Source organism: Girardinichthys multiradiatus, chromosome 10 (genome assembly GCF_021462225.1).
Source record: "Girardinichthys multiradiatus isolate DD_20200921_A chromosome 10, DD_fGirMul_XY1, whole genome shotgun sequence".
Classification (NCBI taxonomy): domain Eukaryota; kingdom Metazoa; phylum Chordata; class Actinopteri; order Cyprinodontiformes; family Goodeidae; genus Girardinichthys; species Girardinichthys multiradiatus.
Genome location: NC_061803.1, coordinates 23,483,604 through 23,504,513, shown reverse-complemented (window position 1 = coordinate 23,504,513; position 20,910 = coordinate 23,483,604). Strand labels below are relative to the sequence as shown.

The 20,910-nt window shown below is 38.3% G+C and overlaps 1 protein-coding gene across 2 annotated transcripts; it reads right to left on the bottom strand.

The window, feature by feature from the left end:
- Positions 1-64: 64 nt before the first annotated feature.
- On the bottom strand, positions 65-14,174 carry rangap1b (Ran GTPase activating protein 1b). 2 transcript variants are annotated; one of them, XM_047378165.1, is made up of 17 exons: positions 14,036-14,174; positions 10,509-10,640; positions 10,138-10,258; positions 9,934-10,061; positions 9,485-9,544; positions 7,805-7,984; positions 7,582-7,716; positions 5,737-5,895; positions 5,532-5,645; positions 5,353-5,452; positions 5,063-5,147; positions 4,729-4,885; positions 4,541-4,615; positions 3,387-3,489; positions 2,182-2,270; positions 1,810-1,931; positions 65-751 (listed from the first exon to the last, which is right to left on the bottom strand). In XM_047378165.1, exons 2-17 carry the CDS (start codon positions 10,629-10,631, stop codon positions 667-669), a joined length of 1,836 nt encoding a protein of 611 aa, XP_047234121.1. In that variant the 5' UTR covers positions 10,632-10,640; positions 14,036-14,174; the 3' UTR covers positions 65-666. The 2 variants fall into 2 exon arrangements, with proteins under 2 accessions (XP_047234121.1, XP_047234122.1); XM_047378166.1 differs by lacking the exon at positions 10,509-10,640 and having other exon boundaries at positions 14,036-14,122.
- Between the last annotated feature and the right edge of the window lie 6,736 nt (positions 14,175-20,910).

Sequence of the window (20,910 nt, the reverse complement as noted above, 5' to 3'; positions counted from 1 at the left end):
ACTAACTTCTAGGACGCATTTGTAGCAGAAATAGTTGGTGTAGAAATCCATCCAAACACACAAATTCAGGTTTGTTCCAATTTAGGTTTATTTAAGAGAATATTCAGTATTAATGAACTCCAAGTAAGCAAAGACGATCCAGACTCAAAAAAACGTTTATGGCTTTCTGTTATACAAAACGGTAAATAACATTACATTCTATTCCCTTTTCACAGAAGGGCTCCATCTGATCACCAACCCATACACATAGGAGGTAAGACAGGGTACTACGCATCTGCAGCACAAAGTCATATAAAAATGTTATTACAGTAAGATAAAAGTGATTCTGGATCCTAGTTTTGCATTTGTTTTCTAAACTATGAGCCTACTTGACATCATGTCGTGATAGTTCTACCTTACGTTCGAATGTGCTGTTTTAACATTCATTTGTAGGTTAACATTTTTAATATTTGGACATTTTCTATAAAAATATACATCACAACCAAAGTAGAAAAATAGAGATTAAGACATCATAGACAGTCATGTTTTATAAAATATACAAATCAGAAGGTATAAATAGTGGCTTTACTTGTCCCTTAGTTCAAGTAGAAGGTATCCCTGTTGGTTTCAAATATGGAAAAATAAAGTGTGTGTCTATGTCCCTGTTTTTATACTGGCTTTAGTTAATCAGTGGAATTTGTGCCATTTGTTCTCCAGAGCAGAGCACAGCCTCTCTCTGGCAGCGCTGCATGACTTCAGAGCATCACCGTTTCTACACAAAGAAAAACAAAGTATTAGATTTAAGTCCCATTTGCCCAACACCACATTCCTTATTTGATTTGAGAAAATCCAAGTCTGGTTACAATTTGACTGTAAATAGAAAACATTGAGCCACGTCCCTAACATGGTGGCCGCGCCCATCTCACTCAGACACGCCCTCTTAGCGAGTCAGGAGTTGGAACTGCGACTTCATTCATCAATGCAGGAGCTATGGCTTGAAGCTGCCCGCCGTCAATGTAGTGCCGCCATTAACCCTTACCTGTGTGACATCGTCACATTAAAGTCATCTTTGTGAAATGATAAAAGAATAAAATGAATACATAGAAAATAAAACATAAATAAATGAAATACAAATAATGTTTTTTTATTATTATAGATGTTTTTTTCACGTATAAAATGATCCACTGGGTTAATTATCTGGAACAAAGCCCAGCCACAACTTATAATGATGTAGGGAGGGTGCCCTGCCTGCGTTTAATTTAAAAAGCTGATTTGTCCCTTTTCTTTTTTGTCAGCCTTCAGGCATGGTTTATTATTTGAAAATAGTAAAATTATTTTTCGGTTTCACCTGCTCTGGCCATTGTGGTCCTTAAGATTATTGCAGTAGCTCCTAAATTTGATTAACTTTTACCTGCACTACCTGTTCGAAAACTCTAATTTCTCCTGGTCCCACGGCCAATCAGTGAACAGCAGTTTGCTCGTGTCACATGTAGTCCCGTCTCAGTTGTACCTGCTCAGGAGCAGGAACTAAAAAAGTAGGTCCCGGAATGGAAAAAACAGTAATGGAAACACTCGCAAAGTGGGCTGAGTGGAGCGGCCTAAATAGAGCCAACAGAAAAGGGGCGAGAGAGTGCCGCCATCAGCCCGAACTGGTTGCCGTTAATTACGATGTTTTCACTAATCGGAAAAAGATGGGATTTCTGAGTTTCCCCATCAGGTCACTGTAAAAATTTCTCTGTGGATACCAAATTACAGATAACAAAAAAGAGCAGACCAAATTCTTCTTCAGATTAGCTAAAACAAGTTAGTGATGATGAAAGATTGCCATACCTGGACAGCAGAGTGTGAAGCAGAGAGACATGGTCCTGAGAGAAATATTCCTGCTGGACAGCATGCTCCAAACATAACAGCTGACCTGGGACCAGTGACATCTTCTTAACTTTTCTCTCTCCCTAAAACAAAAAGTAGAAACTAAAATTATGGTACCAAGTGAAAACGTACATTTAATAAGAAAAAAAACCAAAAAAAACCTAGTGGGACAATGGAACTTATAAGATACAGAAATAGCTATTAATTGCTTAATAATCAGCATTTTCTTCAGATAATCTGACATTGGTGATAGCAGTGATTTTGTATAGTCCGTGGAGTTTGTTTTAAATTCTTAAGAGAGAGGAGGCTGGAAGTTGTTCAGCTGTACTGCACCTTTAGGACTCCCATCAGGACCAACAGGCTGGTGAGGAAGCAGTATGACTGAAGAGCTGAAGCAGAGAGAACCTTCTTCAAAACTTCATCTGTAAAAAAGTGATGATAGTTAGAAGCAACAGAGGGTATTTGGAAAGTCTTCACTCTGCAGTTACTCTTTAACATCCCATAAAGCCAGATATTTCTAAAGGCTTAATGAAAAGACAATCTTTTTATCCTCACTGTCAATCAGACTAAACCTTCCTGTTTTTACTTGCTAAATGGTTGAATAATGAAATAGCTTTCTCTTTAAATTTTCTTTATCTAAATTTTTTTTTTTAAATCAGGAAGAAAATTGTGGATCTCCACCAGTCAGGTTCATCCTTGGTACAATCTCCAGATGCCTGAGCGTGCCACAAGTATATGCACATATAAAACACCACAGCAATGTCCAGCCATCATACAGTCCAGGAGGAGGAGGAGCTCTGTGTCCCAGAGTTTAGGCAGCAAAAGTGTGAATCAATCCCAAAACAAAAGTGAAAGACCTTGTGAAGATGCTGATTGAAGCTGGTAGGAAAGTGTCCTTATTCACAGTGAAACAAGTGCTGCACTGACTTAGACTGAAAGGCATCAGAGAGGAAGAAGCAATTCCTCCAAAAGCAACATAAAAAGCCAGGTTACAGTTCGCACAGGCACTCAGTGACTAAGACCTGACTTCTAGTCTGATGAGCTAAAACTGAAGTGCCATAATGACCATTATTACACTCGAAGGGGAAAAAAACAACCCTTGCAGGTCAGAGAACCCAAACTCAACTGCAAATTACTGCGATGGTGGCATCATGTTGTTTTGCTGTTTTAAGGACATCAAAGTCTGCATTTTGGACTTGTCATCACAAAACCTTGACCTCAATTCCACAGGATATTTCTGGGCAGAGTTGAAAAGGTGTGTGTGAACAAAGCTGACTCAGTTACACCAGTTCTGTCAGAAAGAATGGGCCCAAAACTCCAGCGAACTGTTGGGAGAAGCTTGCACAAGGATACCAAAAATGTCTGACCCAAATATAAAGTTGTAAAGGTAATACTACCAAATAATGCATATTTTACAAATAAGGAATTTTGTTGATCCCAACTGATCTAAAAGAAGTAATGTTTAGTTTAATGTTAGCAAGCAAGGTAAAAACATGATGGTTTTAACTCTATGCATCCAGCACACAATTGATTTTTACCAGTCATTTCAAAAACAGCTAATTTGGCCTCAGTGTCCTCGCTGTACAGGGAGCCAATCTTCAAAAAGATGTCTGCAGCTTGGTTTGGTTCAGCTGCATTAACCTAGGGAGGAGAGAAAAGTCTCAGGAATCTCAGATTATGCATGTTTTAAAAATATTTTACAAATGCTACAGCATCCTTATGACAATAACAACCTGCTGCCATTGTGCTCATACTCGAATTCATTGTTTTCTGCTTGTCCGGGACCGGGTCGTAGGGGCAGAAGTCTCAACAGATATGCCCAGACTTCCCTCTCCCCAGACATCTCCTCCAGCTCCTCTAGGGGAAGCCAAAGGCCTTCCCAGGCCAGCTGAGAGACATAGTCCCTCCAACATGTCCTGGGCTTCCTCCCACTGAGATGTGCCTGGAACATCTCTCGAAGGAGGCGTCCAGGTGGCACCCGGAACAGATGCCTGAGCCACCTCAGCTGACATCTCTCAATTTGGAGGAGCAGCGGCTCTACGCCGAGCTCCTCGCCCCATCTCTGAGGGTGTGCCCAGCTACCCTGCAGAAGAAGCTCATTTCAGCCGTTTGTATCCAGGATCTCATTCTTTCAGTCTTGACCCAAAGCTCATGCCCAGAGGTAAGAGAAGGAGCACAGGACTAGTGCAGCGTCCACACTGATCCGTCTGTTGATCTCCCGCTCCGTTCTCCCCTCACTTGTGAAAAAGACCCCGAGATACTCCAACTCCTCCACACGAAGCAAAAACTCCCCTCCACCTTAACTTGGTGGAGGGGTTTGAGTGTTCGAATGATCCCAGACGCCATGTTGTCCAGGGCTTAAATGCCTCTGGTAGGCTCTCCCAACGGGCTCTGGGTGACGGGTCAGACAGAAAGAGGTTGAGAAGCCTTCATGAGGACCAGTAAATCCTCAGGGAACCCGGCAGGGCCAAGCCCAACGAGGGATGCAAGGTCATCCCTCGTTGGGCCCATCACCTGCAGGGGGAACCATGAGGAACTGGTGCAAAGAGGATTGAGCGGCGGTCGCAGGCGGAGACCACAACGACCCGATCCCTGGACGCTAAAACTGCGTTTCATTGCGCTTTCAGGTGCATATACATAAATACGTGGAGAATACTTTAATGAAGTGAAAAAAAAATAAAAATAAACTTGCCTGTTCCTGAAGGTTCATCTTCATATGACTCAACTTTTCTGCTGTAGGGCTACATAGGAAAGTCTGGATTTCTGCCTGAGTGTGTATAAAATCAAAGCTTTCAATTTAAGATTTACAATTAAATGTAAAACCTAATTTTGAACAGTTTTTAATAAATTTTATTGGTTTATACATGTGAATTTCCATACTTGTTTCTGAGGTTTTTCAGGACTTCCTCCTCCTGTTATTCCATTGTCTTTCACAATTTCCTCACACTCATCAGTCTCATAACATTCATCACTGGCATCGCTATCACCATTAGCACTATCTTCGTCTTCCTCATCATCTGGTTCACCTTCATCCTCACTGCAGACAGAGGAACCAAGAAAACGTTCGTTTTACTTGTAACTCATTCAGTAAAACATACAAGCCAGCAATAAATTTGTTTCTATTCACATGTTAATGCATTTATAGCTGGACAAGCGGAACATCAGCTTCATGAAAAATGCATGTTGACTGCCAAGTGTTGGACAAATGGATTACCTAAGTGAAGCCAGCATGTCTCCTTTATCCATATTGTCCATAACCTCTCTCAAGACCTCACAGCCGTCCTCACCCAAACAGTTGCCTGTTAGAGTAATATAAAAAAAATCATTTTAACCCATTTCCAATTTTAAAAGCTTTAAAGTCATAACTGTGAAGAAAGTCATACATTATATTTAAATGTCACCAGAACATTTTAATCATGTGACACATTTGTTAATTGTGTCACATGATAACCTGCTCTCTCTATATAGTGACCAGAGGTGGGGTGCCATTGCCTGTAATAGTACCATTCAGATTCACTTTCTCCATGTGAGGTTTGTCCATGGCGGCCTGAGCGACCACAAGAGCTGCTCCCCCTGTGATCTCACCAAATGACAAGTTGAGCTCCTAAAGACGAAACACACTTGAGAGTACAATAAAACAGCATTAGTGAAGCTGACACAGAGGAGCAAGATATTACACTTACCCTAAGGATTGGAAGTCCTTCTCTCAAAACGGCAGCGAGGGCAATGGCTCCTTCGGATCGGACCAGACAGTCGCCAAAGTTGATTACCTGGACGTTTCTGAGGAGCCTCAGAGCCTGCCAAGTCAGCAGGATGGATCTGGCTTAATCACACAGAATGCAAATGGTTTCCTCTTATGGGCAATGTTGAAAAACAATCAGGTCTCACTTGTGCCATGGCCAGTGTCCCCCTCTTGGTAAAGGTGTTGTCATTGAAGTTTAGGACTTGTAAGTCGGGGTTCTCACGGATAGCTGAAGCTAAGGCAATCACACCAGCATAGTTTATTCCATTCTGAGGCATGTGTATCTCCTCCAGAGTCCCCATAAGCTTAGAGAAAAAACAAAAACAAAAAAAAAACATTATAAACCAAAATATGGTTAGTAATAATGGCTAAATTAAACCTGGGGAAATTTTAACATATCGATAAAGAAAATTTACGAAAGCGACCCAAAACTTTAATCTAGCACCCCTTAATAAGCAACTTGTTTTGTTAAAAGCTAAGATTTCTCTTAATTGTGTTAAGAGATGGAATCAAGCCCGAATAAACCAATAAAATAAGATTCTTCTGGACATTTTCATTACTCTGGATTCTGTGCTCAAATCCTAATATTCTGCTTTTATTGTAAAGTGACCAATATAATTTTTTTCGTTTGTAAAGCTACGCCTAGACCGGTCAGATCGATCCTTATATGTGCTAGACATGCGTGTTAACCCTGGAAATATTAGTAAACACTAAAAAGAGCAAGACCTGGACATCTAAACATTGGTTTACTGAAGTCTAATGTAAAGTGGTGGTTTTAGTTTGTGGAGAAAACATCACCGTTTCTTAATATGTCAGCTTTCATAGAAAAACAATTTGACCAAAGAGGAGAAAAACTGCAAAACTTTAAGTTTCATTTCAAGATAAGACAGCTTCAGATCTTTTACCCATAATTATATCAGACTTATATCAGCATTACAGTAAAATACAGCATGCGCATTTTTTGACCATTGTTTTAATGAATATTTTATTTATGTACATGAAGTTTGAATGTAATGTTTCAATTGTCTGTATGATTGTCATGTTTTTATTGCTTACCACGTCTACTGATGTCAGCAGCAAATAAAGATCATATTTACCGTTTATCCTCATTAGTATGTTGAATAAGGCTCAGTTACCTATGATGCCTTTGGGATATTAATTAACCTTGTGTTAAGCTTATGTTAGACAATCTTATTCATTTATGTAGGAAGAGTAATAATGGGAAATCAGTGTCAAAAAAACATCTTTCAATTTTCAGGGTTTCTAGACGTTTTCCATTTTAAAATTCCAGATTTTTCCAGGCTCAGAGTTTGCAGAAAGGGGAAAAGCAGAACACGGAGAAGGAAAGGAAGGAATGATGAAAAACAGCTTTTAGACAATGGGATGGGAAAAAAAAAAGGTCTATTTTCCATCCTTATCCAAACTTCTAAAATCTGAAATTGAATTCGATACAGAATTTTTAGGACTACACAGCAACCTTGGTACGTCCATGTTTCTTTTATTTATTAGGCCCATTCATTGGACTAATTTGCTTTATTAACCACATTCCAATAAATGCAGCTAAGTGGTTGCGGCTCACCATTAAAGTTATTACGTTTTAAAATGCATTGTGTTTCTGGGCATTGAATAAAATAGGGAGGAAATGAATGGTGCGTTTTACCCCATGTGGGTTAGAGTAATTAATACGTTAGACCTTTTGTTCTTTGACTGCTCCTATTGTCCATAGTATGTGGAAAGACCAGAGGAAGAGCCCAGTGGTCCTGGGGTCAAATGTCTCCCTTACCACTGTACCTCCACTACACTTCAAAAAAGCATCAACACAGAGACTCTTTAACATTTCTCGCGCTATTATTGCATCTTCAATTACTTTAAATAGTACAATGATTGTGCATTATCAGTTTAAATCTGAATCTATCAATATGACTATTTTACAGAAAAACACATGGAAACTTAAATACAACACAGGTCCTTCTCATATGAGTAATATCTACCTGAAAGGCCTTAGCCAGGGCACTCGCGCCTTCATTTTCCAAACGGTTTCGCCCTGCAAAGAACACTTTCAGCCTGAGTGGGGATCCAAGGGCTGTTGACTTTTTGTGGCTCTCAATTAGAGCTTCAGCCAAGATCTGTTTGCATAAAAATAAAAGACAAATCCAAGCTGTTTAGCTTTTGTTCGCCAATTGTTTAAAGACTCTGTTGTTTGCATGAACTCACCTTTCCTCCTCCTATTCCCATGCCACAATTGTTGAGCCTCAGTTCCCTCAGTGTGTGACAGGAGGCACTCTTCATCAGCTCCTCAATTCCTTTGACGCCGTCAGGCCCGAAGGCATTATCACTCAGGTCCAGTTCAGTTAGCCTGGCACCAGCGCTCATTAATGCACCACTTAAAGACATCTGATAAAAGCATGTTCAGACAGATTATTTAAATCAATGTCACTGGCCATTTATAGGAAATAATTAATGAAGGGATATTATATCAAAAGATGAAAACATTTAATCACAGATCTTTAAAGTATTTGATGATGCAAAGTATTTCAGAAAGGATCTTTCTTTCATACACTGCCTTTCAATCCTGTTGTGCGCAAAACTGTTTGTTTCTTTAAATAAATGCTGAAAACATTATTGTTTACCGCAGCACTCGATCATACCACTGTTCCACACAGACCAGGAATAACACAAATCACAAAGAATTGCCAAATTTCTTAGTTGAATCATAATAAGTTCCTGAATTTCTAATAGTTTCATATTTCATTCCTAGTTAATTCTTCCAATTCTTGAGCCAACTGGGATTTATAGCAAACGTTTTGAACTACCCAAACTTTTGGTGCTGAACCCCTGAATCCAAAACATCCCAGTTATTTCTTAACAAATTCCTAGTTCGTTTTTAGGCGTCGTAACTGATTCCTAATTGATTCGTAGGCATTCCTATATATTCTTAATTCAGTCAGGGTTTGTGAAGCACTGTCTTCACCACTCAGGGCCATCGTACTCCCTAAAACTGCCCGAATCTCTCATCTTCCCTTGGAATAAAATGAAAAAAATTAAAATAAGGAAAATAAATAAATAATAAGAGTAAAAAACAAAATAAGAAAAAAATAAGAAATATAAAACCATGTAAAATTCCATTTTTCATATTTAGTTTCACATTACATTTTATGTCTAAAGACAAGCACTTCACCTAAAATATTTTAACCTCTAAATATCAACAGTAATCATTCAAAGAACATTTACTCCCACTACTCCATCATTACTTTTTATTATATCTTGATGGAAAATCCCGTGAATTGTAAACAATAGTAACAAATTGAAATTCTTAAGATGCATTTGGCATATTATTAACGTTTTCCGAATGTTTGTGCACTATTCTTAATAGATTCTTGTAAATCATACTGAATTCTTGACTAAATCTGTGCAAATCTCACGATTTATCTTTATCTATCATATATCTGTCTTTACTGCATCGTAGGGCGTCAAAAATTGGACCAGAAAATTTGCAAAATTCCAAGAATCCTCACAAGTCCAAAAATGTTGCGATTGTTGGAGATTCGTGTTATTGGTGGTTTTTGTGGAATAGCGGCTTCAAAGACCCTTACTAATGAACTGTTTGTCCCATTACTGATGACTGATTGCAAAAGAGAAATTGAAGATTCATTTTCCATTTCAACTCATTTTAAATTTGCTAAAATGTAATTTACATTTTTTTATGCTATGGTTTTAAGTGTTTAACATATTGAGCTCCCTTTTAAGCAAAACAAGGGTTTGTTAATTTAATGCATTTCCTTTGATTTTCTGTAAAGCACTTTGGATTGCCTTGTGTATGAATTATGCCATATAAATAAACTCGCCTTGCCTTAAATGATGTAGAAAAGTAAAAATAAAAAAACATATTCTCACCAGAGCAGTAGGGATTTCAGAGCGCAGCCTTCCTGTGAACATATCACTCCAGTAGCATCTCTGAAACAAACAATACATTGACCAAATTAACACGAGGTATATGGCTGAAAGGGAAAGGAAGAACCTCTTAGCAATAAAGAAAAAAAACCTTTTTGAAAATAAACTGTATTTAACGGTATTGTGTCAGCAATTCATCCGGGCTGCAAGAAAAGACAGGAAGGCTGATTGCATTACAGCAAAGCTGATCCGTTTTACCCTTCTGAGCTTTCAACCTGTCACTGAACATGCCTGATTTAGAAATGTTAATGTAAATCTCAGGGTTAACTCACAATGCTCTTTAAAATACTGACAGTCACATTACCAGCTGCACTATTCATGGTGCATAATTCCATACTTTTCCACACTCAGACCCTGAGCCAACACGCAAACCAAAGTGAAAACCCAAATACCTGAAGCTGGTCTTTGCTACAAAGAGCTTTAGCAATGGCTTTGGCTGCTTCCACTCCCACAGTGTTTCCTCCCAGGCGCAGAGCTCTAAGACCCTGGTACTGATCTATCTTAGTGACCAGCTCCCTAACTGAAAACACAAAGAGCGGCTTATTAGATCAGAGGACATAAAACAGAAATCAAACAAATAATTAGCATCTTCTGACCTGATTCTGCGTTGTCGAGCTTCAGTCCCAGACCTTTGAAGCTCAGCTCTCCATCACCAACGTGAGTCTTTGAGAGACTATCAGCCAGCTGAGTGATGTCGTCTGAGGCCATGTTCACTACCTGGTTGAAAAGTCGAGCAACAGAAAGGACTCAAACCTGCCCCGTTAGGAGGAGGGAAGGTAACTGGCAGCTACGCAAAACGATGAGAAGTGAGGCTTTCGGAAATGATAACGAAAGGGAAGGCATAGGCTAGCTGTAGCTTTACCGGCGCTAGCAACTGTTGGTGCGCAGCAGTAAAAAAAACATTTGGACAAACTAATAGAAGGGTTTCGTTAGAAAACCTGTGATTATTACCAGTGATTACACTCACCTTTTTAAAGACTTTGCTGTAAAGTTGAATAAAGAAACACACGCCGCTCCTTCCGCACGGCGCGCGAGTTGCTAAACCTTCTGACGTCACGCTGCCCCGGCTTGGTGTTTCCGTTTGCGTCATGTATCAAAGCTGGTCCGCAACACATTTTTGGGAACAGTAACTTTATGAATATTAATTTGTAATTGAACTGGACTCATAATAACAGGTATTTAGTTTCCAATAACGTAACGGAAGATCATTTTTAAATAAATAATCGAATATATCCAACAAATCAATGTATTAATAAATAGAAGTGTAGTGGATTAATCTTGTACCTTCTGTAAAACACCGATCGAAACAATTTCCCATCTACGAATGTATTTATGTTAAGATTTTTTTGGACGGAAATCGAACACTTATTTCAAGCATATTTGTTGCATCAAAATTAAGCTACAATATAAGCACGTCATCTTCTTTAGAGAGAGAAAAGACTTGACCACTTTTCATTCCTTTATTTTTAATTTGGAAAATGTTATGTTTCTAAATGTAAGCGGTCCAATACAAAACCCAGGCTTTTAATTTAAAGCTAAACTGAAAGCCTTCTTTAGTACCCTGGAAGGTTCAACAAATCTGAAGTGCTGCCTTCAGTATTTTCTAATGCCATAATGTAATTTTGTTTAAAATATCTTCCATGTACCCCTCATGTTAATAGTGTCCTTCAACTTAAACAAATATGTTTTCTTGTAAATGTTTTTCAGTCCACCGTTTTTTTTATGCTTAATTGTACCTTGTTAATAATAATAAAAATAATAATAATAAATAATAATAATAATAATAAAGCAGGTCTACAACAGGTGTGTTTGCGTCATCTGTTGGCTGTTTTGTGCATTGATATATGCAGTTTTATGGCAGTTGGCTTCCGATTTATTTCACTACCGCCATCTTCAGGATGAGGCGTTCATCACACTTCTATACGCATTTCTAGTCTCTTAATAAGACCAGTATTTATCAAAAACTGAAAATCTTTTCTTTTTCTTCAACTTTAACTGAAACAATATATCCTTAAAACATGGTTCCCCAGTACTCCGCAATTCCATGAACAATATTCCTATTTAGCTTTGGACCATCTGGAAAAATCTGTAAATAAATCACTTTGTTTGGCAAATACCTGTTTTGTTTCCTCTCTTAAAACCTGATGAAGACATATTTACATTTATGGATCCAAAAGTCCATATTGGTCCTAAATGACTCAACACTGTTTGACAAAATTCCTTGTCATACAGCAGTAGGCTCAATTTCATGATGGACTGTTTAAATGAAACCTCTTGTTTCCTGAAAGTACTGGACTATGCTACCTGAAAGCTTTTTGGGGGTCAAGTGCTGCCTATCTCCAGTGGTCATTGGGTGAGAGGCGGGGGCCTTTCATCCCTCCACCACTTCGCTGTTACAAATGTCAGCGATGTGGACACATAGCAGCAGTGTGCAAAGGGAAACAAATGTGTCCAAAGTGTGAAGAAGATTTAAAAAAAAATCAGAGAATGTAGGGCAGCTGTGGATGGCAACATAGAGTCACATGGGGGGGATGAGAGGCAAGGAATAAGGCAAAGAAAATCCAACAGATTAAATTGACTAAAAACATAAATTATGCAGCAACAGTCAGGAGTGTACAAGGACAAAGGGAAAGAGAGGAAAACATCACAATATCTGAAGAAAAAACAATACAGGTACATCTCAAAAAATTTGAATGTTGTGTAAAAGTGCCATTTTTTTTTGCTAGTCATTTTAAAAAGTGAAAACAGTTATTTTATAGAGATTCATTCCACAAAGAGTAAAATATTTCAAGCTTTTATTTCTTGTAATTTTGAGGATTATGGCTTGTAGGTAAAGAAAACCCAAAATTCATTGTCTCAGAAAATTAGAATATCTCATTATTCAAAATCAAAAAAGGATGTTTTAGGCACAAATGTCAGACTTCTGAAAAGTATGCCTATATCTCGGAACTAAATACTTGGTTGGACCTCCTCTTGATGTGGGACCAAAATGCAGACAACAGCGATGGAGCCATGAGGTGAGTAGGTTAGTCTTTAATAATAATTATAATAATAATAAAAACATGACAAACTGGTACAGGACAGGGAAGTGAAGACAACGGGCAAGGAGCAGGCAGCAAACAGGATAGACATCAGGGTTGACATTGGGGTCAGAAATCAGGAGGAACCAGTGGCAAACAGTGAAAACCAGAGAGGATAAATACCAAGGGAAGGGGAGAATGGACCAATGAACCGAAGAGGCTAATCAGGGAGAGAATCAGGAGCAGCTACTGGAAGGAAGACTGAAAAATACCTGAAGGAGAGTGACTAATTAACACAAATGAGCAGGGAGTGCAGGGAGGTAACAAAAAAACATCTAAATGAACTGAAGCAAGTAAACAATAAGACTAACTAAATAACACTAAAAGGGGGAACCAGATCAATAAGGAAAATAAAAACTAACATCTAACACAGGGATCCAGGACAGTAACAAAAAAACTAAACAACAAAATGAATCTAATAAACATGAATGACCTTAAATAAAGCAAGTGCAGAGCATGGCAGTAAAGAGAAGTAACAGAACTCAAAACCCCAAACTTAGGCAGATAATGACACCTCTTGCACGAATCACTGCATCAATACGCCGGGGCATAGAGGCGATCAGCCTGTGGCACTGGCAGGTGTAATGAAAGCTTACATTGCTTTGATAGCTGCCTTCAGGTCATCTGCCTTGTCGGGTCGGGTGTCTCTCATCTTCCTCTTGACAACAGCCCATAGATTGTATATGGAGTTCAGGTCAGGGGAGTTTGCTGGCCAATCAAGAACCGGAACTGTCATTGGACCGGCTTTTGGTACCTTTGGCAGTGTGGGCAGGTATTAAGTGCTGCTGGAAAATAAAATCAGCATCTCCATACAACCTGTCAGCAAAGGGAAGCATTAAGTGCTCTAGAATTACCTGGTAGATGGCTGCATTGACTGTGGACTTCAGAAAACACAGTGGAGCAACACCACCAGATCACATGGCACCCAAAATAACTGACTTCATCCATGACTGAAACGTCACACTGGACTTCAATCAACGTGGATTCTGTGCCTCTCCACTCTTCATTCAGACACTGGGACCTTGATTTCCAAATGAAATACAGAATTTACTTTCATCTGAAAACAGGACTTTGGACCACTGAGCAACAGTCCAGTTCTTTTTCTCCTTAGCCCAGGTAAGACACTTTTGATATTGTCTCTGGTTCAGGAGAAGCTTGACACGAGGATTGCGACATTTGTAGTCCATGTCTAGTATCTAGTGTGTGGTGGCTTTTGATGCACCGACTCCAGCCTCAGTCCACTCCTTGTGACGCTCCCCCAAATTCTTGAATGGATTTTACTCTTAAGGCTGCGGTTCTCCCTGTTGCACCTTTTTATACCACCCTTCTTCCTTCCACTCGGTTTTCTGTTAATATGCGTGGATACAGAGCTCTGAACTACCACCTTCTTCAGCAATGACCTTTTGTGGCTTACCTTCCTTGTGGAGGGTGTCGATGACTGTCTTCTGGACATCTATCTAGTCAGCAGTCTTCTCCATGATTGTGCAGCCTGTGAACCAGAATGAGGGACCGTTTAAAGACTCAGGAAACCTTGGCAGGTGTTTTGAGTTAATTAGCTGATTAGGGTGTGACACCATCAGTGTCCAATAATGAACTTTTAAACAGTAAACAGTTCAATTCAATTCAGTTTATTTATATAGCGCCAATTCACAACCCATGTCGTCTCAAGGCACTTCACAACAGTCAGGTTCATACATTCCAATTAATCCTAACCATTGAACAGTGCAGTCATATTCAGTTATTTATTCAAATTGGATAAAAAGTTTTTCTGTCTAAGGAAACCCAGCAGATTGTATCCAGTCAGTGATTTGCAGCATTCACTCCTTCTGGATGAGCATGTAGAGACAGTGGACAGTCACTGGCGTTGACTTTGCAGCAATCCCTCATTCTGAGCATGCATGTAGCGACAGTGGAGAGGAAAAACTCCCTTTTAACAGGAAGAAACCTCCAGCAGAACCAGGCTCAGTGTGAGCGGCCATCTGCCACGACCGACTGGGGGTTTGAGAGAACAGAGCAGAGACACAAAAAGAACACAGAAGCACTGATTCAGGAGTACTTTCTATGGGAAGGAAAAGTAAATGTTAATGGATGTAGCTCCTTTAGTCGATTCACCTAGAAAGAAAGAACAGATAAACTCTGAGCCAGTTTTCAAGGTTAGAGTCTGAAAGAGAGCACATACAGTTAGTTACAGTTAAGCTCAGTCAATCGCCATGTCTAGGAGAGAGAAAGGGTTAAACACTGAAAGACAGGAGACACAGAGTCAGTCCAGGTGTAGTTTCTAGGAAGAGAAAAGAGAGAGAACAAAGTTAAAAGCTGAAATAACAGGAAATAATACAAAATTGGAGAGTAGTGTGAGAATGTAGCGAAGAGGGTGAAAGTGGTCATTATGTCCTCCAGCAGCCTAAACCTATAGCAGCATAACTACACAGATAGCTCAGGATAACCTAAACCACTCTAACTATAAGCTTTATCAAAAAGGAAAGTTTTGAAGCCTGGCCTTAAAAATAGACAGGGTGTCCATCTAGAGCCCACTGATGGTCATTGTTATACTAAAAACCACAATGATTGGGATACCTCCCTCTGTCAGACTGATTATAACCATTGGAAAAGAGAGGGGGTCATGCAGGTAGCAGAAATGGAGGGTGTGTTTGCACCTCAACCGTAACTGAGTCGGTTTACGCTAAACCTGACTCCCCCTTACTCCAACCAACAGGGAGGGAAGAAGACGGAGGTAAAAAATAAGGAAGATAGCTCAGGATAACCTAAGCCACTCTAACTATAAGCTTTATCAAAAAGGAAAGTTTTAAGCCTAGCCTTAAAAGTAGACAGGGTGTCTGCCTCACGGACTAAAGCTGGGAGCTGGTTCCACAGGATATTTCTAATTTTGGCAATGTTCCAGAGGTGAAAGAAGAAAATCCTAGAAACCTGTTTAATATGGGATTTAAATGACATGTCCTGGTCAAAAGTAACACCACGGTTTTTTACTTTATTATCGGAGGTCAATTTAAGTAATTGACTAAGCAGTTTCTTTTTTAAAGACTCCGGTCCAAAGACGACAACTTCTGTCTTGTCTGAATTTAGAAGCACAAAATTTAAAGTCATCCAAGTTTGTGTGTCTTCAAGACATGCTTGTAGTCTATCTAACTGGTTGGGTTCATCAGGATTTATGGATAAGTAAAGCTGAGTGTCATCAGCGTAACAGTGAAAATGTATTCTATGCTGCCTGATAATTTTACCTATTGGAAGCATATATATAGTAAAGAGAATTGGCCCAAGTACTGAACCCTGTGGTACTCCACAATTAACCCTGGAGTTTAAAGATGATTTATCATTTACATGAACAAACTGGAATCTGTCAGACAAATAAGATTTAAACCAGCCTAGCGCTGTTCCCCTGATCCCTACAGCATATTCCAGCCTTTTTAAGAGAATATTGTGATCGACTGTATCAAATGCAACACTGAGATCTAACAGAACCAGAACAGACACAAGTCCATTATCTGAAGCCATAAGAATATCATTAGTGACTTTCACCAGAGCTGTTTCAGTGCTATGATGAGCTCTGAAGCCTGACTGAAACTCTTCAAACAGGTCATTGCTGTATAAATGCTCACACATTTGATTAGCAACTATTTTCTCAAGAATTTTAGATAAGAATGGAAGATTGGATATAGGTCTGTAATTTTTCAAGTCATCTCGATCAAGCGAAGGTTTCTTAAGCAAAGCTTTAATTACAGCTACCTTAAAAGCTTGTGGTACATATCCATTTACTAAAGATAGATTAATCATATCTAAAATGGGGCTGGTAATCATAGGGAACACTTCCTTAAATAATTTGGTTGGGATTGGGTCTAACATACAAGTTGAAGGTTTAGATGAAGCTAATATTTCTGATAACTCAGGAAGCTCCACAGGATCAAAACAGTCCAAACACATATCAGGTTGTGCAGATATTTCCAATGTTGTCTCACTTGCTGAGGATGAAGTAATCATCTTCCGGAGTATGTCAAAGATTTTATTTTTAATAGAATCAATTTTATTTAAGAAGAATCCCATAAAGTCATGACTGCTAAGAGCTAAGGGAATGGATGGCTCAATAGAGCTATGACTCTGTGTAAGTTTAGCAACTGTACTAAAGAGAAACCTAGGATTATTCTTGTTCTCTTCCATTAATAATGAGAAATAAGCTGTTCTAGCTTGGCGAAGTGTCTTTTTATACAACAGTAGGCTATTTTTGCAGATTAAGTAGGAATCCTCTAGGTGTGTAGAACGCCATTTTCTCTCCAATTTTCTAACATTGTGCTTTACAGTACATAGCTCTGAATTAAACCAGGGGGCTAGCCTCCTATGAATAATTACTTTCTTTTACAAGGAGGCTGCATTGTCTAATGCACCACGCAATGATGAAGTAACACTATGAACAAAAGAATCAATTTGTGAAGGGACAGAAACAAAATTATTGCCCTCCACTGTGTTTTTCTGTGATAATGAGGAAATTAATAGTGGAACAGATTCTTTAAAGGTTGTTACAGCATCACCTGATAATGATCTACTATAATAAAATGTTCTTTCAGGTGTGGAGTACTGTGTTTAATTAAACTCAAACGTTATGAAAAAATGGTCAGACAGGACAGGGTTATGAGAAAATATTGTAATGTCTTTACACTCAATGCCATATGTCAGCACAAGGTCCAGAGAATGAAGACAAAGGTGGGTAGGTTTGTTAATGTTTTGAGCAAAGCCTATTGAGTCTAAGATAGCATTAAAGGCTATATTTAAGCTATCACTTTCAGTGTCAACATGAATGTTAAAATCCCCCACTATAATAACTTGATCTGTATTTAACACTAAATCAGATAAAAGTTCTGAAAACTGATCTAAAAATTGAGAGTAAGGGCCTGGTGGATGGTACAAAACAACAAACAGAAGAGGTTTTAGTGCTTTGCAATTTGGATGAGGAAAACTAAGGATTAAATATTCAAAAGAGTTGTGGCTATTGATTGGTCTGGGACTAATCAATAGATCGGACTGAAAGATTGTGGCTTCTCCTTCTCCTCGCCCAGTATTTCGAGGAACGTGAAAATTTAAATAATTAGTAGGAGTTGACTCATTTATAGTAACATAATCCTCTTGCTGCAGCCAGGTTTCTGTGAGGCAAAATAAATCAATCTGATTGTCACAAATCAGGTCAGTAACTAGCAAAGTCTTTAAAGAGAGAGATCTTATGTTCAGTAAGCCACATTTAATTGTTTTATTTTTCTTTTTAGTCCCAGTTGTGTTTATTTTTATTAGATTTTCCTGATTTCCTCGTTTTAGATTATTTTTTAATCTATTCAATTTTGGCCGTGGGCGAGACACTGTCTTAATAGGGTAATGGGTGGGTAGCAGTACAGAAGCTGCAGAGAGGAGTGTTAAACTACGACCCTGCTTCCTGGTCTGAACCCTGGGTTGTCAGAGTTTTGGAGAACTAATAAATTCGGCCAGATTCCTAGAAAGAAGAGCTGCTCCATCCAAAGCGAACACGGAATTTTGTTCTTTGTTTTTTTTTTACTTGTAAGCCATAATTATCAAGGTTACAAGAAACAAAGGCTTGGAATATATCGCTCTATGTGTGATGATTCTAAATAATATGAGTTTCACTTTCTGAGATGACTGACAAAAATATTGCACTTCACACAACATTCTAATTTTTTTAGATGCATCTGTATTATTCATATGTTTTGGCATTGACTGCACTGATCAAGCTAAACACAAAACAGAAAAGATTAGAATAATAGTAAGAGGAGCTGATAAGTGTTTGGGGTTACAGAGGGACCTTGGGAAAACATTAAAAGGCCGGAAAGAGATGGGAGGTCAGGAACCCCAGCTGACAAAAACATATTATAATATTACAGTGGAATGCAAGTTTAATTGCTAATGGACTGAAATTTAAAGAATATATAGACAGACTTGAAAAAAGCCCATGTGTATACGGAAGACATGGTTAAAGTCAAATCTAGATTTTGTTATTAAAGGGTATAATAGTATAAGAAAGGATAGACAAGAAAGAAGTGAAGAAGAGTGTGGTATAGTTATAAAGCAAGGAATAACATATCAAATATTAGGGCAAGGTATAGAACTGGAATATATAATAATTGAAAAATGGTGAAGAAAATGAAAATGTAAGGTAATTAATTCTTATAATTCATGTAAAATGCTGTCACTTGAACAGGGACAGAGTCAGCAATATATCTGAAATTTGTATCAAACTTACTGGCTGGTGTTTGTGTATGGGATACCGATAACAACACAACAATTGGTATTATTCATTATCACATTAAAATCATAGCCAAAATAAAACTAGGCAGCAATAGTGTAAAAGTAAAAAAAAGTGGAACTTTAATGAGGCAGTATTTGAGTCATAAAGGTTTTGAGGAAACTGACATGACAATCGATGTTAATAATATAGGAGGAAGGCAGAGTGATAAGAAGATGGTACCATAGAGGACAGCTGACTGTAAAAAAGTAATAACATCATGAAATAATGCCTTTAAAGTACTTAATCTGATTTATCAGAAAATAACTTCACTGAATATAAGAGAAAGCAAGCAATGGTAAGGAAAGTCATTAAGCAAAGAGAAAATATTGGAAGAACTTGTGCTACTCGATTGGGACAGAGACAACAACTGATAAAATTTTTAAAGTAATTTAAAGAACGAATGGCATTAAAAATGGATATCCAATATTAAATTTAGGTAACACAACTACAGTTAAAGATGAAGAGAAAGCTGAAATATTGGCTAATACATTTAGCAAAATTCATAGTACAAGCAACATTAGTGATGAGGGAAGGAAAGGCAGGGAAGCCACAAAATTAACATACAAAGATTTAATACAGAATACTGAAGTAACCAATAACCTGCTAAATTAACCTTTTACAGAAGAAGAACTGAACTGTGCACTCAGGAAAACCAAGAAAACAGTACCTGGGAAAGATCAAATCAGGTATATAATGATAGAACACCTCAGTTAAACATCCAAAGACATCTTGGAGCTGTACAACAAAGTCTGGGAGGAGGGGTGATCCCATGAGCTGGATGGAGTCAGTCATTGAACCAATAGCAAACCAGGAAAAGCTAATACAAAACCAAAAAAAATGATAAACACATTGCATTAACTTCAAATATATGTACAATAATGGAAAATTATAATGAAAGATTAATATATTCTTTATATATTAAAGGATAAACATCTAAATTTCAAAGTTGTTTTCAAAAAGGGCATAATACTAATGATTCAGCAATATGTTTAGAGTATGAAAGTAGGAGAGCACAGCTCAATCAAGAAAGTGTGTATTATCTGCTTAGCTGTCTTTCTCTCCTAGATTAAGCCTCTAAAGGAGCTACAACCAATAATGTTTTACTTTTCTTGGATCAGTGCTTCTGTGCGTTCTCTCACACCCCCAGTCGGTCGTGGGAGATGGCCTTTCACACTGACCCTGGTTCTGCTGGAGGTTTCTTCCTGTTAAAGGGGAGTTTTCCTTTCCACTGTCGCTACATGCATCAATTTAATTTATAAACTGAATCTGACTGCACTGTTTGATAGTTAGGATTAATTGGAATTTGTGAACCTGACTTGAAATCTGTGTGATTCGATTGAATTGTCTTCGTAAGGTGCTTTGAGACAACATGTGTTGTGAATTGGTGCTACATAAATAAAGTGAAATTAATTGAATTGAGGTTTCAGTATTTTTTATATAGAGAAAGTGTATGATAGGTTATGGGTAGAAGGATTACTAATTAAAATATATAAAATGGGTATTACAGGGAAAATGTTTAAATGGATCCTGAACTTCTCATCAAACAGAATGCACGTTAGAAATTGTCAAGAATTTTCTAGGAAATATGCAGTAGAAGATGGAACACCACAGAAAGCATTTTAAGTCCATTGCTGTACGCAGGAAGCGGGTATAGACAATGGATGGATGGGTGGATAATGGGATTAGGAGTTACATTTCCATGGGTACCAGCGCATTGGGGTTGAGGGTAACGAAACAGTAGATAGGGTGGCAAAAAGGGCAACAACAGGACATTCAACTTTATAGTAACCACAAGCAAATCAGTTGCAAGAAGTATAATTAAACGAAATGAGAGAAAGGTAGCAGAATCAATGAAAATAAAACAAAGAAAGATGGTATTACGAGATTCAAAAGAGAGTGGGAGAGATGAGAACCGGAAGGAGACACAGAAGAGAAATTAGCAAGATTATGATTTGGACATATTGGACTCAATAATATGCTATTCAGAATGA